Below are 24,414 nucleotides of genomic sequence, written 5' to 3'. Positions count from 1 at the left end.
GTGGGAGGATCACTCGAGCCCAGGAGGTGGAGACTGCAGTAAGCTGTGATCACACTACTACATGCCAGCTTATCTCAAAAATCAGGCTTCTTTGCAATATTGTTTTATAGCAGGTTTTACTTGGCATGACCATGTCAAGTCCATAGGCCTGTAGGATTGTGTGTGTTCACATAGCTAGTGACTATTGGGAGCTTTCCCCATGTGTTGTGCCCTGCACTAGGCCTGGGACCAGACTCTTCACGGTGTCCCCAGAGGCCTGAGTCTGATTCCCAGTAACATGTGCCCCAAGCACATGCAGTCCCTTCTGTGAGCCTCTTATGGGGCTTTTGCACATCCTGAGCCCAGGCTGGTTCCTCTGTGAGATTTCACTGAGCAGAAGGCCCACTGCTCTAAAAATAGGACTGAAAGGAGTATCAGCGTGGTCCTCTCAAGGAGCTGCTGCTGCCCAGGCTTCTTCAGAGCTGTTTGTGCTCACATTCTGCCCAAAACTTGGTCTTCAGGACCCTGGCCCATGACAAACCAGAATTTTAGGAAAACCTAGTCATTTGGAAAGAAGTGGCAAAGCAGAAGTACTGGCAAAGGGGGAAAACAGAAGGTCAAGTGAAGATGGTCAGGGCCGAACAAAGCACCATGGGATACCTTGTGTAGGCACAGAAGATGGTCAGGGCCGAGCAAAGCACCATGGGGATACCTCGTGTAGGCACAGAAGATGGTCAGGGCCAAGCGAAGTACCACTAGGGATACCTAGTGTAGGCACATACCTGCCTGACATTTGGTAGGTCCCATCCAGCCTTTAGCATGTCACCTTGCAAGCAATATTAGATGTCTTTTGAATTTTAAAAAAGTTATTGTTAGTATTTATTGATAAACTTTAAATACCTTGGCCGGACGCTATGGCTCACGCACTATGGCTCACGCACTATCCCAGCACTTTGGGAGGCCGAGGCGGGCGGATCATGAGGTCAGGAGATCAAGACCATCCTGGCTAACACGGTGAAACCCAGTCTCTACTAAATATACAAAAAATTAGCCGGGCGTGGTGGCGGGCACCTGTTGTCCCAGCTACTTGGGAGGCTGAGGTGGGAGAATGGTGTAAACCCGGAAGGCGGAGCTTGCAGTGAGCCGAGATCGCGCCACTGCACTCCAGCCTGGGCAACAGAGCGAGACTCTGTCTCAACAAAAATAAATAAATAAATAAAAATTTAAAAATAAATAAATAAATAAATACCAGCAGAATTATTCCATGTGTAATGGTTAATTTATTGATGATCCTGGATAAGCCAGGTATTTCCATTTTTAGAGAAACTGATTTATTGCACTGAACCCATGACTGGAGTTGGTAGCAGGGGGGTTCCCACAAGAGGGGACCCCACAGCATCCTGAAATGGAGCTGGTTTGGGATTCCGAAGAAAGAAGCATCAAACACCAGGGTGATCTGGCCAGAGCGTTTATTAGGGGGAACTTACGTATAGAGTGGTGCAGCATGTCCTCAAGACAGATAAGGGAAAAGAGAGGCTTTACCCAGGCTTGCCCATGGAGTGGGTTAGGGTATGGAGTTTCAATTAGGGTTTAAGGAATTTGTCTCAGGGCCAGAACCAGTTTTTCTTTCAGTGTTTTGGGTAACAACCTTGATGCCTTTATCAGTGCCTGGGAATGTTCAAGGGCCCGGTTTGGGTTCAAGCCTGCTGGGAAAACCTGCAGTTGACTGGGTCACAGAGGTCAAGATACTCTGTCATTTTCAATCTGAACTCGGAAAGAAAGGAGGTAGGCACTGGGGGGCCCCACTGAACCTCTAAAATCCTGCTTTCCTAAAGAATTTATCAACACCTGGTTTGTTCTCCCAGGCAGTTTTCCCTAGGACCCTTACCTTTGTCTTCTATTCTCCAAGATTTGGTTGTTCACAGGGTGGCCTTTAACAGCCTGCTAGTTGTGGCCTCATTCCCATCTCCCTCCAGTGCCATTCTCTCTCGCCGTCCTTTCAAACCACTAGTGCTTCCCCACGGTTGGGAAGGGTTGATGTGGCCACCTGGGAGCCCCTTCACTTACTGGAGTCAAGTGGGTCTTGACCCAGCTGGGGACCTCAGGAACCCTGAGTCAGGGATCACTTGAGCCCAGAAGCTTGAGACTTCAGTGAGCTGTGATCTTGCCATGGCACTCCAGCCTGGGTGACAGAGCAAGACCCTGTCTCAAATTTTAAAAAGAAAAAAGAAAAAGAATTCTAAGTCAGGTTTCTGGGTTGGTGCTGGTTAGGTGTCTGAGAGGCTCTGAGCACTCCTAGGGAACCAGGGTGGATGTTCTGGCAGGGGGGAAAGGCCGGGTTTGCTTTTGCTCCCAGCACTTTTGGAGAGGCAGGCTTTTCTAGAGAATCCTAGGGTAAGGATGGGGGTGGTCTTAGGTCCTTTCCAAACCACAGATACATGACACAGTAACCGTTTGTGCTGCTTCCTGCTTTTCTGGAGAGCCAGTACTTTTTTTTTTTTTAAGATGGAGTCTCACTCTGTCACCCAGGTTGGAGTGCAATGGCGCGATCTTGGCTCACTGCAGCCTCTGCCTCCTGGGTTCAAGCGATTCTTCTGCCTCAGCCTCCTGAGTAGCTGGGATTATAGATGCGCACCACCACGCCCAGCCAATTTTTGTATTTTTAGTAGAAACGGGGTTTCACCATGTTGGTCGGGCTGGTCTCGATCTCCTGACCTCGTGATCCACTCGCCTCGGCCTCCCAAAGTGCTGGGATTACAGGCTTAAGCCACCATGCCTGGCTGAGCCAGTACTTTTGATCTAAGAGGGAGCTGACGTATATCAAGGGTCCACTCCTATGTGCTCTCTTATTTTCATCATACTCCTCTTCACTTTAATGATCCCTGTTTTATAGATGAGGAGATTGAGGCTTAGAGAGGTTAAAAACATTCTGTATGGGAAGCTGAGGCAGGAGAATCATTTGAACCTGGGAGGCAGAGGTGGTAGTGAGCCGAGATTGCGCCACTGCACTCCATTCTGGGCAACAAGAGTGAAACTTCGTCTCAAAAAAAAAAAAAAAAACAAAACAACAAAACATGCTGTATATCCTGTCACCTGGTATGTTTCCAAACCAGGACTTAAACCCAGTCTGCAGTAAGCCCCAGTCTCCAGTGTGTCAGAAAAGGTCAGGGACAATTAAGGAGGACTTCCCTTCCACTTTGCCTGGCCCACAAGGGCCTGTATTTCTGCCATCATTCTGTCTCCCACCCCCAGATGCTGTTCGCCAGCCCAGGCTTGAATGGGTGTCATTCTCTCTGCAGATCCCAGAAATTATCCATTTCTGCTGTGATTTCCTCATGTCCTGGGTGGACGAAGAGAACATTCTTGATGTCTACCGGCTGGCAGAGCTGTTTGATTTGAGCCGCCTGACTGAGCAACTGGACACCTACATCCTCAAAAACTTTGTGGCCTTCTCTCGGACTGACAAGTACCGCCAGCTTCCACTGGAGAAGGTCTACTCCCTCCTCAGCAGCAATCGCCTGGAGGTCTCCTGCGAGACTGAGGTATACGAGGGAGCCCTTCTCTACCATTACAGCCTGGAGCAGGTGCAGGCTGACCAGATCTCGCTGCACGAGCCCCCAAAGCTCCTTGAGACAGTGCGGTTTCCGCTGATGGAAGCTGAGGTCCTGCAGCGGCTGCATGACAAGCTGGACCCTAGCCCATTGAAGGACACAGTGGCCAGTGCCCTCATGTACCACCGGAACGAGAGCCTACAGCCCAGCCTGCAGAGCCCGCAAACGGAGCTGCGGTCGGACTTCCAGTGCGTTGTGGGCTTCGGGGGCATTCACTCCACGCCGTCCACTGTCCTCAGCGACCAGGCCAAGTATCTAAACCCTTTACTGGGAGAGTGGAAGCACTTCACTGCCTCCCTGGCCCCCCGCATGTCCAACCAGGGCATCGCGGTGCTCAACAACTTCGTATACTTGATTGGAGGGGACAACAATGTCCAAGGATTTCGAGCAGAGTCCCGATGCTGGAGGTAGGACAGGGTGCTAGCTGGTCCCTTTGTCTTCAGGTGATGTGAGGGTGTGGAAGTCATGGGCTGAGAGAGTTGCTCAGGTTCCCCCAGCCTTTCACATGAGCTTCACTTGTCATTGTGGAATAAAGTCTGGGTGAATTCAGAGAAGGTGGACAGCAGTGAGATAAGGGAAGGGGACATCCGGATTGCCTTCTTTCCTGCATGTCCTCTACTCCTCAGAAACCCATTTACCCTGGACCCCTGCTCAGCCTCTTTGGGGTGGGCTAGGTTGTGAGTGTATTGTGCAGGAGGAGACGGGAGGGGAGCCCACAGCAGGAAAGGCAGTCGGACTGGGATGGAGAGGACCTAGGAGCAGTGGCAGCTGGGCAGCCTCGCCCTCCGTCGTGCTCTCTCTCAGCTTTGATGCATATTGTTTCAGTTCCCTTCGCCAGTCTGCCTTGCTCTTTCTTCTTTCTTACCTGCTCGCTAATGGTGGAACAGACTTCCTGCTTCTGTGTCTGAGCAGCATGCAGTCTTCAGCCCAGGGGAGTGGTAAAGGCCAACAAGCATCACTGAGCCTCATGCTGCATTTTCGCTGTGCCCTGCAGTCAGCCACACACTTAGCACAATTTCCCCTGGGGGGAGGCAGTTTTCCCAAGAGAGGGTTTTGTGGACTGCTGTGGTCCGTAGGATGCACCTGGCTCTATCAGTCACTTAGGCTGTGATCTCACAAATGCATTTCTGAGCAGAGCAAGGGACAGTGGGTCAAGCCCACCAGCCTCAACTACCATTAGATTTCCAGGGATCCCTCCACCTTACCTTGGTGCATGTGAGAAATCCCCCCACCCTTCATGCTGAAAGACGGAGCTGTGCTGGAGAGAGAGAGATTGCTAACTATTTCCAGCAGCCATGAGCTAGATGCTGACTGAGTTCATGTTCATGTTTCTGTTTTCTGGGATCAGGGTGGGGTAGGGCCTGGCCTGGCCATGCCACTTGGAATCAAGCATAGTGATCCTGACCAAGGAGGAGAAGACCATTTCTAGGCCACCTGTCTACTCCTGGCCCCAGGAAGTGATCTCCTTTGTTAAGCTGATGAGACTCAGAGGTTGGCAATAACACATTGTGGTTAAGTATGAGGAAGGGCAGGTTTCAGAAAAAAGGAAACAGCTACCTTTATTTCCTCCCTAAACAAAAGTTGTCCCCCCAGTGGGTGTGGCCACACCAGGTTCAGACTTCCCTCTGGCCAAACCTTAAACCTTCTTTTTTAGGGGACTCGGTTTCCCAGTTGGGGGGCCAAGGCCAGACCACCCTGCTGAGAGTAACCTACAGACCTGCAAAGCCAATCTCTCCAGAGTGTTTTGGCCTCTGACCCTTAGCAGAAGGTAGAGACAGCTGTGTGCCCAGCAGGGATGCTGGATGTTTCCACAGAACTGTCCCTGGGGGGTGACAGCTAGGGATTCTGCCTGCCCCTGTCCTCTGTCCACCTGCTATGGGCCATTGATCTCACTTTCACTTACAGTGGGAGTATGAATTTCCCCTTGTGAAGGGGTGTTTGTGAGACCAAAGCTGAACTCTGAGTAATGCTAATATTAGCCCCTGTAACCAATAACCAGTCCCAAACCCCTGTCTGAGAGTAGGATCACAATGGCAAGTGGGGTCGGCAAGACCTGCCTTGAGAGAGTAGGTACCCACAGAGTGGAAGTGGCGGGAAGGGCCACAGCCCTACTGGTTAACCCAGGGGTGTATCATTTCTCCAGAATGAAGGCTTCATTAACCTTCCAGTGGACTCAAAACTTCCACATGAATCCTTAATTTGAATATTCTAAGAGTTTGGATCTTTCTCTGCTTTCTCATTTCATCAGCCTTAGAACTGGTGAATTCTAAAAGCTATAGGCTTTTAGAATATAAGGAAACAAGATTTTACAGTAAATTAGGCTTTGCATTTTGATGAGTTACTTACCAGGTTATATCTTAAAGCATTGATACAGAAACTGCATATTTTAAAACCTTACCTCTCTTGGAGCAAATTGTGTTTGTCTCCAAGATACTACTTTTTTTCTTTCATTCCTTCTTTCTTTGTATCTATATTATCTACATTATTCTTTGTACCTTTCCCATAGCCATAGCCCTGTGGATTACTGAACACCAACTGCATAGTATACCTAGTAGTAGCTGGTTACATGCTGCTATGTGCCCTGACCCTACTTAAAATAATAATTTAGGCTATGTGCAGATCATGTCAATAATCCCAGCACTTTGAGAGGTTGAGGCAGCAGGATCTCTTGAGCCCAGGAATTCAAGATCAGCCTGGGCAACAAAGCGAGACCCCGTCTCTACCGAAAAAAAAAAAAAATTAGCTGGGCCTGATGGTGCGTGCTTGCAGCCCTGGCTACTTGGAAGGCTGAGGCAGGAGGATCACTTGAGCTCAGGAGTTTTAGACTTCGGTGAACTATGATCATGCCCCTGTACTGTAGCCTGGGCAACAGAGTGAGACCCTGTCTCTAAAAAAATTTGTTTTAAATAATGTGATTTTTCCCTGGGCATTTTCGTGGCTGCTAATATTTTAAAGTACGTTTAATTTTTTTTTTTTTTTTTTTTGAGAGGAGTCTAGCTCTGTCACCCAGGCTGGAGTACACTGGCATGATCTCGGCTCACTGCAACCTCTGCCTCCTGGGTTCAAGCCATTCTCCTGCCTCAGCCTCCCAAATAGCTGGGATTACAGGCACCCACCACCACGCCCAGCTAACTTTTTTGTTTTGGGGGGTTTTTTTGATATGGAGTCTCGCTCTTTTCTGCCCAGGCTAGAGTGCAATGGTGTGATCTTGGCTCACTGCAACCTCCGCCTCCCAGGTTCAAGCAATTCTGCCTCAGCCTCCTGAGTAGTTGGGATTACAGGTGTGTGCCACTATGCCCCGCTAATTTTGTATTTTTTGTAGAGATGGGGTTTCACCATGTTGGCCAGGCTGGTCTCGAACTCCTGACCTCAGGTTATCCACCTGCCTCAGCCTCCCAAAGTGCTGGGATTACAGGTGTGAGCCACCACGCCCCGCCATTGTTTTGTATTTTTAGTAGAGATGGAGTTTCACCATGTTGACCAAGCTGGTCTTGAACTCCTGACTTCAGGTGATCCGCCCACCTCAGCCTCCCAAAGTGTTGAGATTACAGGCATGAGCCACCGTGCCTGGTCAGTACATTTAATTTATTTAAAAAAATTTAATAGACATTAAAACATTAATAGTCATGCAAATGCTTAAGTCATAGAAATACAGAAGAAAAACAGTCTACTGTTTTTTTTATTTTTTATTTTTGAAACGGACTCTCACTGTATCCTAGGCTGGAGTGCAGTGGTGTGATCTCGGCTTACTGCAAGCTCTGCCTCCCGGGTTCACACCATTCTCCTGCCTCAGCCTCCCGAGTAGCTGGGACTACAGGCGCCTGCCACCAGCCTGGCTAATTTTTTGTATTTTTAGTAGAGACAGGGCCTCACCGTGTTAGCCAGGATGGTTAGCCAGTCTTGATCTCCTGACCTCGTGATCTGCCTGCCTCAGCCTCCCAAAGTGCTGAGATTATAGGTGTGAGCCACCACATCTGGCCACAGTCTACTGAATTTAACAGGAATTCCAGAATATTTTTGTACCAGCTCTAGGGTTCATGTCTGAGTTTAAAATAGGATGATACAAATCTGAGTTAAAGTGACTCTCCTAGTCAGTTTCAGCTGCTATAACAAATACTACAGATGGAGTGACTTAGACAACATACCTCTATTTCTCACTGTCTGGACACTAGGAAGTCCAAGATCATGGTATTGGCCAGTTCAGTCCCGGTAAGGGCCCTTTCCGTCTGTGTTCTCACATGGTGGAGAGAAAGAGCTGTAGTCTTGGGCACTAAGCCCGTCATGGGGCTCCACCCTCATGACCTGATCACCTCCCGAAGGCCATGTCTCCCAGTAGCATCACATTGGGGGTTAGGCCTTCAACATAGGGGTTTTGGGGGAATCCAAACATCTAGTCCATAGCAATAACTAAAATTGTTTACATCTTTATATGCAAAAATAAAGCTTATTTTTATTAGAAAAATATTGCTTGAGGACTTACTCTAATAAAGTAGAAAATTAATTCAATAAAGGGGAAGGAGGGATACAGGACACAACAGGGAAATAAGAAATCAGTGGAACTTTGGCTATGTCTAAATTATTGACATATGGTATCACTGTTGGTGTCTTTTTTTTTTTTTTTTTTTTTTTTTTTTTGGTGGGCTGGAGTCTTGCTCTGTCGCCCAGGCTGGAGTGCAGTGGCATGATATCAGCTCACTGCAACTTCCACCTCCCAAGTTCAGGTGATTCTCCTACCTCAGCCTCCGGAGTAACTGGAACTACAGGCACACGCCACCATGCCTGGCTAATTTTTTATATTTTTAGTGGAGACGGGGTTTCACCACATTGGCCAGTCTGGTCTTGAACTCCTGACCTCGTGATCCACCCGCCTCGGCCTCCCAAAGTGCTGGGATTACAGGTGTGAGCCACCACGCCCGGCCCTGTATGTGTCTTTAAATTTGAAGCCACAAATCCACATGAACTCAGCTTTAAAAGCTGTTAGGACAGTAGACGAGAAGAGCAAACAGAAGCACATGGAGGGTCCTATCTCACTGTAGTTGCAGACACTTGGGGTGCAGATGTTGATTGAGCCAGAATGAACACATGAGAGGAAAGATTTGTACATAAAGGAGCATGGCGCACAGGAAAGGCAGTGAACAGCACCATCCCAGCCAGTTGACGGGGCCTCTGTGAGTGCTGTGCCCCAAGCCTGGACTGCTGGTCCCTAGCCAGACCTTATTCTGGCTTGTGCCCCAGGTCATGCAGGTCTCAGACCTTGCCTTCTCAGGAGGCCTTTCCTGATCACTGGACGGAAGCTCTGCCCTCCCCAGGCCCTGCTAACTAGCAGGTCACTCATCTCCTTACCTCCCTTTCTTTCCTTCACAGTGTCTGTCATTATATCGAGCACTGCTCTGGTTAGCCTGTTTCCATTCTGCAGGGAAAGGCAGGGCCCTGACCTCTTGAGGCTCCCTCTGGATGTAGTGCTGAGCACTGTGCCCCATCCACAGTGGGAGGCCTGGGAATGTTGATAGAGTGAATGAATGATTCATTGCTGGTAATCTTATTCCTTTGTTTAATTCATTCAGCAGACAGAACATAATCTGTCCTGAGCCAAAGGCTATACTGAGTTCTAGGAATATAGAAATGAACCCTGATCCATTAGAACCCCAAAGTTAACAAGGACCCTTTTCATGCTCATCTTTTATGATTCCTCTTGATAGCTTTTCTAGGCAGGTGATATCACCTCATTGGACAGGTGCAGAACTGAGTAAACTCCAAGAGATTAAAACTGATGCCCAGGCAGACCCAGCTAGACAGGGCAGAGCCCAGGATTCACACCAGGTCAGGGGCACCCAGGTGTGTGTCCTCTCCTGTTGGCCCTGCCTCCTGAGGCTCTTGTTTGCTGCATTCCTGGTAGGCAGGGAGGGGCTGGCCACGCTGCAGGGGCTGGAGGAAGCAGCAGCAGAGCACAGCTAACTTGTGCTTTGGAGCAAAGGATGAAACTGATCTTTTCACTGACCAGCATAGGGCACAGGCCAAAGAAAATTTTGGTTACTGTCTTGTGAGCCAGTTGAAGTTAGACTTGTTCTCTTTGGAATAAGTCTTCCTCTGGAGAAATAAAAACACTTGTCTGAAAGAGGCTGTAACTATCTGTGGGCTGTTGGGCAAGGAGGCTTCAGACACTGGCTTTGAGCTCACTGGGTCCTGGCCCCTCATGGCTCTATGATCATCTCTGCTCCACACTGCAGGCCATGCTCCCTGTTGGTGCTCAGCCCAGGAGCCCCCCTTGGGTCCTAGCCAGACTCCTCTACCCTCATGGGCCTGCTGCAGCGAGTCCAGTGCCTTTTCTCCCATGGGGGGTCCCTGGAATCTCACACACCCTGCCCTTACAGAGCCTGCAGTCCAGGGTGGGAGTTAACCCTTTCCAGTTTCCCAGAGAGGGAGGCCTTGAGTGGAGGGGAGGTCAGAAAACTCGGGGCTGGCAGCATGGTGGGAGGAGGTGAAAGTACGATGACTAGAGCCTTGTGTGCTGCTGTTGACAAAGCTTGAGGGTATGATGGGTGCTGTGTGCAGGGTGTGCCTGAGCAGACCACTCCTGATGGAGTGCTGGGGGAAGTTCAAGGCCGCGAGGCCAGTGAGGGGGCTGATGCACCCATCCAGTGGAGAGGCTATATTTGGAGGCCCTCCTGAGTGGGAGCAAGGCTATGTGGATGATGAGATGAGGTAAGTGAGATGGAAGTGGCTGTACAGCCATTGAAGCTGAGGCAGGAGGATTGCCTAAGTCCAGGAGTTTGAGACCAGCCTGGACAATATATGTCACAGGTGTCAAGATCTTGTCTCTATCAAAAAAAAAAAAAAAAAAAATAGTTGACGTAGTGGTGCATACCTCTAGTCCCAGCTACTCGGGAGACTGAGGTGGTAGGATCACTTAAGCCCAGGAGGTCGAGGCTACAGTGAGCCATGATTGTGCCACTGCACTTCCACTTCCACTTCAGCCTAGGGGACAGAGAGACCCAGTCTCACAAAAAAAGAAAAAAAAAAAAAAAAAAGAAGCCATTGGACAGCCCAGGTGGACAGTTAGGTGGAAACACAGAAGGCTCCTGGCCACTCCTTCCATTCTGTGTTTGGGGAAGCACCTGTGCTCAGGTGTGTAACAGCCTGCAGGCCTGGCTGTAGATCGGTGTGCACTGGTGTGTGGGGCAGTTGGGGAGGGTTCAGCTGGGCCGAGGCAAAGCAGAAATGGGACCAGAACAAGAGGTGCAAGCCTGCGGGGCAGCCTCCCTGCCTAGTCAGTGCTGTGCTTTCCTCATATCTTGGCACAGGTATGACCCACGGCACAACCGCTGGTTCCAGATCCAGTCCCTGCAGCAGGAGCACGCCGACCTGTCCGTGTGTGTTGTAGGCAGGTACATCTACGCTGTGGCGGGCCGTGACTACCACAACGACCTGAATGCTGTGGAGCGCTACGACCCTGCCACCAACTGCTGGGCATATGTGGCTCCACTCAAGAGGGAGGTAAGGAAGAAGAGGGGCCTTCTCCTGCCTAATTTCCTTCCCCAGGATGTGCAAAGAGTGAGAGGCCCAGGTGTTAAGACCTGTCCCAGGTCAGGGAAACAGGCTCAGTGAGCAGAATCCATGCTTCTCCAGAGACCCTGCATTGAATGCATTGATGAGGCCCTGTGAGGTTCAGCCAGCCCACCTGGGGAGGCTCATCAAGGATCCAGACCCCATTGCTCAGAATTGCACCCCACTTGTGAGTCTCACATGCTGAGACCTTGTCACACCACCTTGGCCCTGGCAAGCTGCTTTAACCTTATAGTTCAAATGTGGATAGAACATTTGCTCTTTGTGCAGCTGAGATGAGCTGGGACACTTCCAGAGATGTTAAACAGGAAGGGGCCCTGAGAGAGGTGAGGGCCCTCAGTAGCCCAGCTCACTGGCCTATCCTCAGACCTCTTCCCTCTAGGTCCCCTGAAGGGTGGGGCCTTCCAGAGCCAAGAAACACTCGAAGGTTTTATTTTTTATATTAAATCCTATGTTTGAATATTGGGACAACTTGAAAAGAAAACAAAATCATGTGCATCCTATATAATACTTTTATTCCAATTTGAAGATGTTTAAAATTATGTTCATTGTGGAAAAGTGATGTTTTAGGGAGGTGCCTCTTTTTTATATTATGGCTTTGGGGTACTCAGGCCTGGTGTAACAACCAGCCATGGGATCCCAGGGAAGGAACAGGCCTTGCTGGCCCCCTATTTCCTGGGTCTCAGCTTCCGAGAACAGGATATGCACGCTGCTAGTACTGGCATAGCATTTGTGGAGCACCTGCTGTGGGCCAGGTACACCTTTGGGGATTCCCAAGAGGCAGATGATGGTATGGAGGGCAGGTTCTACCTGCACTGCCTCAGGGAGTTTAGCAAGAGCTCTGGCCTTTGTAAGCCTCTTTCCAGTATCTCTCATGACCCCTAATCCCCCTAGGGACTTAGACTTTGACTTCAGGGAGTGAGGGCTAGTGTCTCCTCAATGGATCCAGCTCTTTATCCAGGTCATTCACATAGCCCACACAGATTTCTGTCTCTTGGGCAGCTGTGAGCTGCAAGCTGTGACCTGCTCCTTGCTCTCAGCTTCTTTGGGGAGAAGGAAGCCTCTTTGGAAGGACACTCCCTACCCCCATCCTGGGGAAAGGAACAGATTTTGCATGGAGAAGATCAGGAAGTCCTTGAGACCAAGCGGACAAGAAGGGCTCTTGGGTTCTGTTCCAGGAAGGGTGATGGGGGAAGCCTCCTAGGTGGGTGTTGTGTGAGGGGCTTAGCAATTTCTTTGTCTGCGGCAGCTGGGGAAGCAGCAGTTCTCCAGCTTGGCCACAGAGGGGCAGCCTTGGCTTTCAACTAGCTGCGTCCTGGCTGCCGGTGTTCCTTCTTTCATGCATGCATTCATTCCGCAACTACTAAGCACCAAGTACCAAGTCCTGGGAATCCAGTGGTGACAAGAAATGAGAAAGACTCCCCACTCCATGGTGTTTACAGCCTTGTAGGAGAAACCACTCTTAACCAGCAAACAAATCAATAAAGTGGTTACAATTATGGTAAGTGAAATGAAGAGGGGGCTGAACTGAAGCATTTCCAGGGAGGGGGCTCTGGTAGGATGAATCTAGAGGGACTTTTTGGGGAATGTCCACCTGAGGAGATGTCAATTAGACCTACCATTTACAGAGGGAGGAAATGTTACTGGGAATGTGTCCTCAGTTCTTATCTTTTTGGTTAAAAGACTTTAAGCAAGAGACATGCATTAACAAAGATTAAGTGTAAGGCCCTTAATTAAGATTAAGTACATTCTGAAGGCTGAGGCAGAGCACGCTGCTCCAGAATAAGATCGCCCCAACTGGCACTGGGAAACCTCCCTTACGGGAGGTTTAATGATTATGCATAAATGGGCGGGAAGAGGTGTTACTCATAAGCATGTTTTGTTTGGGTGGTCTAGCAGCGCATGCACTGTGGCTCTACATGCTAGTGCATTTATCGCATGTCTCATTAGCATCTTAAATCTTCACCGAGGAGGTGTGTTTTTTACCGTTACAATGAGCAAAAGTTACTTTCGAAGCAAGCAAAACTGGGGCAAAATATACAACACAGGCTCCTTGGGGTGGAAAGTCCCTTGTGGGGTTAGTTCCTATTTGAGCTGGATAAGCTCAACTGAAAGAGGGGTTGGGGCTTTTGAAACCCCAGGTGTGGTTAACATGTCTCAGAGGTCATAGTCCCTTCCGGGCATGCTAGGGGCTGAGGCCGACCTGGAATCCACTTCCCTGCTCATATCTAATCATCTGCCTAGTCTAACAGAAGGACCTTCCAGGGCAGGAGACGGGCTCACAGCTTTTCCTGAGCAGAGGAAGAAACATGGGGCATGCTTGTAGGAAAAGAAAGCCCAAGGATCAAGAGCAGAGCAAGTGAGGCTGGCCCTGGGTCATCGCGTGGTCTGGGTTGAAGGCAGCAGTAACCTGTGCTGACACACAGCTGTGGAGCTGGAGGGAGATGGGAGGGTTCAGAGTATAGTGTGGAGGTAAACTGATCAGGCTTGCTGATGGATCAGATGTTGGGGAATGAAAAAGGATAGGTCATGTTGGCAGGGCACGGTGGCTCACGCCTGTAATCTCAGCACTTTGGGAGGCCCAGGCGGGCAGATCACCTGAGGTCAGGAGTTAAAGACCACCCTGGCCAACATGGTGAAACCCCATCTCTATTAAAAATATAAAAATTAGCTGGGCATGGTGGCGGGTGCCTGTAGTCCCAGCTACTCTGGAGGTTGAAGCAGGAGAATGGCGTGAACCCGGGAGGCAAAGGTTGCAGTGAGCCGAGATCACACCACTGCATTCCAGCCTGGGCAACAGAGCAAGACTCTGTCTGAAAACAAACAAAAAACCTCACAGGATTGGTACACTGAATATTACAAAAAACCGATGAAAGAAATAAAAGAAGATGTGAATAGATGGAGAGACATACCAAGTCCATGGATTGGAAGAGTCCAATAGTAAGAATGTCAGTTCTTTCCCAACCCAATTAATAATACATATATTAATATAGTATTCCTTATATTGGTATAGTATTAATACAGGAATACTAGTATTTCTATCAAAACTTCAGGAATGTTTTTTGTACTATTAAGGGAAAATGAAAATGGAAGCTGAGGTTTGGATATGCCCCTAGGCCAACTGCCTCTAGCCATGTAACTGAAAGTTAAGCTGTCCTCCCTCAGTGTGATAGCATTACAAAGAAAGCTTATGCACAGTAGGGAACAATATACTTCCTCATTCATGCTTTATAAACTGTGCTGTAACTGCTGTGAATTGGGGCTTCATACCACTTCCAGTTTGGGGTTTCTTGGTTCATGAAATCTTTTACAGGCACAATAAGCTTTTTAAAATATTTTTATTTGTTTATTTTTTGAGACAGAGTCTCACTCTGTCACCCAGGCTGGAGTGAAGTGGCATGACCCTGGCTCACTGCAACCTCTGCCTCACTGGTTCAAGTGATTCTCCTGCCTCAGCCTCCTGAGTAGCTGGGATTACAGGTGAGCACCACCATGCCCAGCTAGTATTTATATTTTTAGTATCATGAGGGTTTCACCATATTTATAGCCCAGACTGTTCTTGAACCCCTGGTCTCAAGTGATCTGCCTGCCTCGGCCGAAGTGCAGGGATTAGAGAAGTGAGCCATTACACCCAGCCTAAAATTTTTTTTTATTGCTGGGTGCAGTGGCTCATGTCTGTAATCCTGGCACTTTGGAAGGCCGAGGATGGTGTATCACTTGAGGTCAGGAGTTCAAGACCAGCCTCACCAACATGGTGAAACCCCGTCTCTACTAAAAATACAAATATTAGCTGGGTGTGGTGCCACACACCTGTAATCCCAGCTACTCGGGAGGCTGAGGCACAAGAATCGCTTGAAGCCAGGAGGCAGAGGTTGCAATGAGCCAAGTTTGTGCCACTGCACTCCAGCCTGGGTGACAGAGTGAGACTCTGTCTCAAAAAATAATAATAAAATAAATTTTAAAATAAGTAATTTTTAAATTTTGATTTGATTTTACTTGTGATAGTAGATGTAAATGAGATTATTCTGAAATTTATATATAAAGGCAAAGGAACTAGAATAGCTCAAATAATTTTGAAAAAGAACAATAAAATGGGAGGAATCTGCCCAATTTCAAGATTACTACATAGCTACAGTAATCAAAGCTGTGGTGTGGATAGAGTGTTAGACACATAGACCAGTGAAACAGAATGGAAAACCCACAGACCCGGGTAAACATGCCCAGTTGTGTTACACATGATTTTGGACAAAGGTGCAGAAGCAATAGAGTGGAGGAAAGATATCTTTCAGCAAATAGTGTTGGAGCAATTAGATATCCATCGGCAAAAAAATGGACATCAACCCAAGTCCCATACCATACACCAAAATTAATTCAAAATGGCTTATGGAGTTAAATGTAAAACCATCAAACTTCTAGGAAAAAAAAGAAAATCTTTTTTTTTTTTTTGAGACTGTTGATTTTTAATATTTTCTTTAAAAAATACAAAGGAAATTAACTCTGTGGGTTAATACAATTCAGAGAAAGAGGGAAAAATGGAATTTCAGAGCAAAGGTTGTTTAGGTTATCACATTCCCACACTCCCAATACCTATAAAACAAGAATTTCACTCCATGACACAGAGGAATATTGAATGATAGCCCAGAAATGTTGATAGTTGAGGTACTGAAACTAACAAAAGGATTTTGGTTGTCCTTGGTTATTCTGTCCTGTGATGAATAAAATATACACTAAAGGACAGGTAAGGAAAACTTATAGCAGAAAAAAGACTAAATGTACCAAACACAGCAGTACAAACCACTCCTTGGCAGAAGTGTGCTTCTGAAAGAATGGGGCAGTAATCAGGTAGCTGAAATAGTAGGCTACTGTCACTCCCAGCCCATCCCCAAATAAATAGTGTGGAAGTGTAATCGTGTAGTATTTGATTCAAAAAAGAAAGTCTTTCACCCCCATTCAAGGCAAACATTGCCATGGCCAGATGAGCCCTGGCAGGTAATAAGACAACTGTAAAATCACAGGTACTTCTAGTTTATCCCCAGTTATACCGAACTCCCACATTGATGTCATCTTCTCTCATCCCAATATTTGTTCACTCTTTTATTTCCCCAAGGTGCGAAAGACCTTGGGGAAATAAAAAGATCTTTCAAATAATATGCCCTTCTCCATCTTCCAAGCTATGTAATGCTTCAGTGCTGTTCTAAGTTCACTGACATTCCATCCAGTTCAGTTTACTTCACTTATTCTAACTTCAATTGTGATATATAAATCCTGACCTCCAAAAGAAGTGTCAGATGAGTCTCTCTCCCTTGGCCCCAAAGTTTTGTGGGGTTTTCCCTTTTGTTTCTCTCTAGAATGGAACTGTGTTGCCCCTAGCTACCTGGAGATTAGAAAATGTATTTGTTCTTGGAAAAAAAAAAAAAGACTTGAATTTTACCAAGTTTACCTAAATTGGTATCCTTCCAATCATCTAGGCTGGATATTACCCACATCTAGTAGGCAATACTCACCTTAGTTCTTTGCAACGTATGAGGCACAACATACATATAGTACACCAAGCACGTGGTAAGTTAGAAATGACAGGAAAGTGCTCCCCAAAGCAGTGGGAGAGGTCATGTGGTCTCTTACATCCATTCAATGTACATTCTTTTCCCTGGAGTATGTTACCCACCCTTCTCAGGAACAACAACCAGGACGAGGGGGAGTATGTGTCAAATAAGTACAATCATCACTGCACTGGTGCCTGTAATCACCCTGTGCACACAGTGAGAAACAGACATTCTGGAAAGGATTCTTGATTCTCCCACTAACTGTCCGCTGGACTGGTCACTAGCTCTGGATGGTGCTCCAACAATGGTCACTTCTTGTGGAGAACACACACCAGCATCACAGCGCTGGGTTCCCATGGATGTCACGACTTCCCAGCTGTCGATGATAGGGTCATAACATTCAATGCTACTTAGCAGGGAATTACCATCATATCCTGAAGTTGCATAGAGTCTCCCCCAAAGCACTGTGGCCCCTACATTGCATCGTGGAGTGGTCATATTGGTGACACTTGTCCAGGAATCAGTGAGAATGTTGTATGCTTCATTGGAAGAAAGGTGGGCTGTACCATCAAATCCCCCCACCACATAAATATGGTCATTCAGCAGGGCTACTCCCACATCAGAACACTCGATGGCCATTGATGTAACATTAGTCCGATGTCCTGTATGAGGGTATATTTCTCAACTGAATTTAAGATATTCAAGCCGTCATACCCTCCTAGACAGTGGATCACTCCGCTGGCCACTACGGGTCCAGCACCTTCCTGGGCTGCCTGCATATCTCCCAGCATGCTCCACTGGTCAATGTTTGGATCATACCACTCCATACTGGTGTGACACCTGCTTCCATCAAAGTCTCCAGAGACATAGGTCATATCTCCCCAGGTGGTGGCTCCAGCAAGACCTTGTCAGACATTCATCGGGGTCACAGAATACCAGACCCCATCCTCATCTGCTGTGTAGTCTAGACATTCCACTGAACTAAGGCAGGAACAGCTATCATAGCCACCAATAATGTAGATTCGGTCATGTAGGGACACTGAGGCCACATAATGTCTGTTACGAGTGATGTTTGGCAAAAATCTCCACTCCTGAGTCTTAGGGTCATATTTCTCTACCACGTCAATGGGAGACTGCTGGCTTCCGAAGCCCCCAGCCACCAAAAGCACTTCATTGACTCCTAGGTGAGCCCTTGTCCTGGGTCCCTGCATCTGACACTGAAGTTCAGGCCTCAGATGAAACTTCTTTGCTTCATCCACCAGATCCCTGCATTGTAAACTACAGCGGAAGAAAGGCTCAGCATCTGTTACATCTGTGATATACCTGGGGGTTAGCAGGGGCATCCGCACATACTGTAGCAGGTTAGGCAAGGGTTTTTCCCGCTGTTTCTTGACATGCTTCAGGCAGTTGATGACAGCCTCAAAGACTGGCTCTTCAGAATCCACCTGAATTTCATCGCACTTGATTAGCTTTTCCACCCCTCCTTGACTCGGAAGAATGAACTCTTCATGCTATACCACTTCAGAAAAATGCTTCTGGCTGCTTGCATCAGGTCAACACAATTGGGGTTTTAGCAAAATCCCTAATAACCCAGGCAATTAGAAGGGTCCAACTGACTAAGAACTCACAACAGGCTTGTTTCACACCTTTCAACTGAAGCAGACAGGTTGCAGGAAGCAGTTCTTGTGCATTCTCCACTGTCACATGTACTGTTTCTGTGTGCACAAAGTCCGATAAAATGTCCATGGTAGAGGCAGTCAAACTTTGGATATCAACATAAGGTTTCCCCTTCTGTGAAAGCTCACTAGTGAACATGGCACAGAAGTAATCACTACAGGCAACCAGCACAATCCAATGGGCAGGGAAGTCTTTCTGCTCTACTCTCAATGTCACATCATAGGGTATTGCTTTTCCTGAGGGAGTTCATTGAATTGAGGATGGATTTAGCATGAGTATTTGTCATTATGTCTTTGGGGGCCATAATGCCTCCCATAAAGCAGTGCAAAAAAAGAACAAAATGGGTCCTTGGATTCTGCAACTCTGCTCCTGAAACCACACAGCCGCGCCAGGGCCCATCCCCAGCCTGTGAGGATGGAGTGGGGCATGGGGCCAGCAGGCAGCTCAGGAGGAGCCGAAGTGTCGCCACCGTCGCCCACCCCCCCAACCCCCTGGGTGCAGAGGCTCTGGAGCCGTCCGGGTCTGGTCCCTGCGGCGGCCGTGTGATGTGATGACCAGAAGAAAATCTTGAGGATCTAGCTAGAGCAAGGAATTGTTAGACTTGACCTCAAAAGTATGAGCCATAAAAAGAAAAATTGATAAGCTGGACTTCATCAAAATTAAAAAATATTTGCAAACCACCTATCTGACAAAGGACTAGTATTAAATAAATACATATATAAACAACTCTTAAAACTCAATGAAAGGCCAGACGCGGTGACTCACACCTGTGATCCCAACATTTTGAAAGGCCAAAGTGGGCGGATCACGAGGTCAGGAGTTCGAGACCAGCCTGGCCAACATGGTGAAACCCCGTGTCTACTAAATATACAAAAATTAGTCGGGCGCAGTGGCACACGCCTGTAATCCCAGCTACTTGGGAGGCCGAGGCAGGAGAATCGCTTGAACCTGGGAGGTGGAGGTTGCAGTGAGCCGAGACAGTGCACTCCAACCTGGGCGACAGAGTGAGTGTTCGTCTCAAAACAAAACAAAACCTTGGCAAAATACTGCAAATAACCCCATTAGAAAGAGGGCAAAAGAAGCTGGGCACGGTGACTCACACCTGTAATCCCAGCGCTTTGAGAGGCCGAGGCGGGTGGATCACGAGGTCAGGAGATTGAGACCATCCTGGCTAACACAGTGAAACCCCGTCTCTACTAAAAATACAAAACATTAGCTGGGTGTGGTGATAGACGCCTTGTAGTCCCAGCCACTCGGGAGGCTGAGGCAGGAGAATGGCGTGAACCTGGGAGACAGAGCTTGCAGTGAGCCGAGATCATGCCGCTGCACTCCAGCCTGGGCGACAGAGCGAGACTCTGTCTCAAAAAAAAAAAAAGAAGGCAAAAGAGTTGAAGAAGCATTTCACTGAAGAGGATATACAGATGGCAGATAAGCATATAAGGAGATGTGTAACATTATTAGCTATTAGGGAGATGCAGATTAAAGCCACAGTGAGAGAACTACCTCAGGATGACTAAAATAAAAAGTAGTGACAGTACAAAATACTGGTGACTGTGCAGGGAAACTATGCTCATGCATTGCTGATAGGAATGTGAAATGGTACAGCCACTCTGGAAAACAGATCTGGCAGTTCTTCCAACTATCATGTGACCCAGCAGTTACCATCCTGGGTGTTTATCCTAGAGAAATGAAAACTACTCTGTATACGTTAGCCAGGCATGGTGATGCGTGCCTGTAATCCCAGCTACTTGGGAGGCTGAGGCATGAGAATTGCTTGAACCCAGGAGGCAGAAGTTGCAGTGAGCCAAGATTTTGCCACTATACTCCAGCATGGGCAATAGACCAAGATCCTGTCTCAAAAAATAAAAAATTTTTAAAAACTTACCTGTACATGAAGATTAATAGTAGCTTTATTGGTAATAGCCAGAAACTGGAAACAAATCAGATGTTTTCAACAGTGAATGGTTAAACAAGCTGTGGTGGATACACATGGAATACTACTCAGCAATAGAAAAGGAACTAACTATTGGTACATGTTGAATACCCCTTATCTGAAATGCTGGGGACCAGAAGTGTTTTGGATTTCAGATTTTTTCAGATTTTGGAATCTTTGCATTATAGTTACTGCTTTAGCATTTCTTATCCAAAAGTCTGAAATGCATTTCGTTTGAGTGCCATGTATGTACTCAAAAAGTCTCAGATTTTGAATGTACTCAACCTGTACATGCAATAACTTGGTAGAACCTGGGTTGGGGTAGAAAGCCAATGTCAGAAGGTTGTATACTGATTTAATTCAGACAACACTCTTGAAGTTACAAAATGGTAGAAATAGAGAGGAGATTGGTGGTTTCCAGGGCTTAAGGAAGGGATTAGGGTAAGGGAGGTGAGTGGGTGTCACCCTAAAGGGCAGCCCCTTGGGATCCTGGTGGCTGTGTCCGCGTCAGCATCCTGGTGACACTGTGATATAGTGACACAGGCTCTTACCATTGCGGAAGGAAGGCACATGGGACCTCTGTATTGTTACTTCCAAGTATACGTTACTCTACACTTATCTCAAAATTAAAAGTTTAATTCAAAAGAAAAACCTCAGCTGGGTGTGGTGGCTCATGCCTATAATCCTAGCACTTTGGGAGGCTGAGGCAGGCAGGTCACAAGGTCAGGAAATCGAGACCATCCTGGCCAACATGGTGAAACCCCGTCTCTACTAAAAATACAAAAATTCGCTGGGCTTGGTGGTGCATGCCTGTAATCCCAGCTACTTGGGAGGCTGAGGCAGGAGAATCATTTGAACCAGGGAGTCGGAGGTTGCAGTGAGCCGAGATCACGCCATAGCACTCCAGCCTGGTGACAGAGCGAGACTCCGTCTAAAAAAAAAAGAAAAACCCCCCAGACCCTTACTGGTGATAGGAGAAGACCTAAACCAAACCCTTGGTGTGTTTTCTTCCTCCCCACTGCTTTGTCCACCTCTCTAGACTCTTGTTTTGTCGCCCACATGGCCTCAGTGTTAGTGACTTGCCCGGTGACATAGCTCTGGAGGCTTCACACCCTGAGGGGCTCCTCTACCCTCAAAACACCCAGGGCCTTGCCTTGGGGCCTTCTATCGGCCTGCTCGGTGTGAGGGGTGGGTTCTCTTACCTTGGGGCCAAGGTAAGAGGTTCCCGTGATGGGGGCAGGCTGGGCCTGTAGAGATAGCCCACCAGAGGGAAGGTAAAAAGCCCACAAAAGATTGAGGACCAGGATCCAGAGCCATGTGTATTTTTCTCCCCACATCATAAGTTTGATGTCAGATATTATTTACAAACAGATTTTGAAAGCAGGGTCAGCAGGCCTGGAGGATTGCACGTCCAGTGGGAGTTGGGGAGGGGTGCAGGCCACTGAGGGCAGGTCAGCAGTCCCCAGGGTTCTGTGGCTTCTCCCAGACTGGCTTGAAAAAAATGCTTTTATTTTCTTGGAGTTCCCCCATGCAGATGTTAACTTTAGGGGCAAAGGAAAGACAAAGGTTACATTTCATCTCTGAGTCTATAGATGTATCTCCTATTGGGAAGAGGTTAGAGGTCAGTGACAAAGACAGTATGTCCCATGAGAATCGAGGGAGGATTCTTGTCTGTATGTGAGGAGTAAGTGGGAAGTGGTGCAGCCTCACAGTGTTGTCAGGCAGATGTGGGGTGGTGATTGGCCTTGACAGAGTACCCAGCCACCCTTCCTCACTGCCCTCTCACGCCATTTCTCCTGGTGGCTCCACACAGGTGTATGCCCACGCAGGCGCGACGCTGGAGGGGAAGATGTATATCACCTGCGGCCGCAGAGGGGAGGATTACCTGAAAGAGACACACTGCTACGACCCAGGCAGCAACACTTGGCACACACTGGCTGATGGGCCTGTGCGGCGCGCCTGGCACGGCATGGCGACCCTCCTCAGCAAGCTGTATGTGATCGGGGGCAGCAACAACGATGCCGGATACAGGAGGGATGTGCACCAGGTGAGTGGGGCCGGGGGCTGTCCACACCCGTCATCATTCCCAACCCTCTCAGTTGTTGTTGATGGAAAATGTAATTGAAACATGTGCCTTTTTAAAATAGACTATTTTTCAAAGCAGTTTTAGGTTCACAGCAAAATTAAGTGGAAGGTACAGTTTCCATACACCCCTTTTTCCCTGCATACACATACAGCCTCCCCACTGCAGACCTCTCGCTCCACAGGGGTGGATATGTCACAGTTGTAGAAACTGCATTGATGCGTCACCATCAACCAGAGTCCACAGTGTTCACTCTTGGTACATTCTGTAGGTTTGGACAAATGTCACCATGACAGTATCATACACATACACATCTACCTTTGCTTATTATTCTTAAAAACTTTTAGGCCGGATTTGGTGGCACATGCCTGTAATCCAAGCAGTTTGGGAAGCCAAGGTGAGAGGATCGCTTGAGCTCAGGAGATTGAGACCAGCCTGGGCAACATGTTGAAACCCCATCTCTACAAAAATACAAAAATTAGCCAGGTGTGGTGGTGCATGCCTGTAATCTCAGCTACTTGGGAGGCTGAGGTGGGGGGATGGTTTGAGCCCAGGAGGCAGAGGTTGCGGTAAGCTGAGACCACGCCACTGCACTCCAGCCTGGGTGACAGAGCCAGGCCTTGTCTCAAAAAAAAAAACTTTTAGAGTCAGGCTGGCGGCACATACCTGTAGTCCTAGCTACTCAGGGGGCTGAGGTGGGAGGATCGTTTCAGCCCAGCAGTTGGAGGCTTCATTGAGCTATGATCACACTGCTGTTCCCCAGCCTCGGTGACAGAATGAGACCCTGTCTCTATTAAAAACAAAACAAAACAAACAAAAGAACAAAACTTTTATTATAAAGTTAATATAACCACATTGCAGGAACTTTAAAAAATAGAGATGGGTGGCCAGGCATGGTGGCTCACGCCTGTAACTGCAGCACTTTGGGAGGCCGAGGCGGGTGGATCTCTAGGTCAGGCGTTCAAGACCAGCTTGGCCAAGATGGTGAAACCCCATCTCTATTAAAAATACAAAAATTAGCCAGGTGCGCTGGTGGGCGCCTATAATCCCAGTTACTTGGGAAGGCTGAGGCAGGAGAATCGCTGGAACCCGGGGGGCGGAGGTTGCAGTGAGCCGAGATCGCACGACTGCACTCCAGCCTGGGCAACAGAGCAAGACTCCGTCTCAAAAAAAGAAAAAAAAATAGAGATGGGTGAGGAAAAGCATTTATAATCAGGCCCCTGCAGCACTGTTTTTCCATATGACCATCTTCAGTATTGACCGTGTATGTTTTCTGCCTGAAAGCATCCCGTTCTGAGCTGGGCACAGTGGCTCACGCCTGTAATCCCTGCACTTCGGGAAGCCAAGGCAGGTGGATGGCTTGAGTCCAGGAATTGATACCAGCCTGGGCAACAGGGTGAAACCCCATCTCTACTAAAAATACAAAAAAAAAATTAGTCGGGCATGGTGGCTTGCACCTGTGGTCCCAGCTACTTGGGAGGCTGAGAGAGAATCACCTGAGCCCAGGAGGTTGAGGCTGCAGTGAACCTCAGTGATGGTGCCACCGCACTCCAGCCTGAGTGACAGAGCGAGACCTTGTCTCAAACAAACAAACAAACAAACAAAAAAGAGCATCCTATATCCCATTCTGCTTCTCTCAGTGACTTTTGTCCTGGGCATTTTCTAGTTTAACACTCAATCTTCATAATCCCCTCTTGTGTCTGAGTTTTAACTATTCCAAATAACATGACAAGTAACAGTTGCTTTGTTGGACTTTTCAAGTATTTTGGATTATTTCCTTAGGTTCATGCCACAGTTCTCAAAGTGTGATTCTCAGACTAACAGAGTCTACATCACCTGGGAACGCTGTGTGATGAAGCACCTCAGACCCACTGATTCAGAAGCCCTGAGGGTGGGGCTTGGCAATCTGGGTTTTAACAGGCCCTCTGCTTGTGAGATCCTCCGGACAGCACATTCATTTTCTATTGCTGCAGTAACCTATCTCCACAAACTTAGCAACTTAAGATAAATGTATTCTGCATTCAC

The 24,414-nt window shown here is 47.9% G+C and overlaps 1 protein-coding gene and 1 pseudogene across 2 annotated transcripts in view; one reads left to right on the top strand and one right to left on the bottom strand.

Moving 5' to 3' along the window:
- The window catches only part of KLHL22 (kelch like family member 22), a 52,274-nt gene that overhangs the window by 25,022 nt on the left and 2,838 nt on the right, over nucleotides 1–24,414 (top strand). The window contains exons 4-6 of the mRNA XM_031656485.1: nucleotides 3,279–3,997; nucleotides 10,892–11,084; nucleotides 22,120–22,353. Of these exons, the coding sequence (XP_031512345.1) occupies nucleotides 3,279–3,997; nucleotides 10,892–11,084; nucleotides 22,120–22,353 (1,146 nt within the window). The remainder of the gene's footprint in view (nucleotides 1–3,278; nucleotides 3,998–10,891; nucleotides 11,085–22,119; nucleotides 22,354–24,414) is intronic.
- LOC103888230 lies at nucleotides 16,445–18,728 on the bottom strand (annotated as a pseudogene). The gene has a single exon (XR_652674.4). The product of XR_652674.4 is annotated as a kelch-like protein 12 pseudogene (transcript).

The sequence above is a fragment of the Papio anubis genome, chromosome 16 (assembly GCF_008728515.1).
Source record: "Papio anubis isolate 15944 chromosome 16, Panubis1.0, whole genome shotgun sequence".
In the NCBI taxonomy this organism is placed as follows: Eukaryota; Metazoa; Chordata; class Mammalia; order Primates; family Cercopithecidae; genus Papio; species Papio anubis.
The sequence above is the reverse complement of the archived record's forward strand: the minus strand, read 5'-3'. Positions and strand labels throughout refer to the sequence as shown.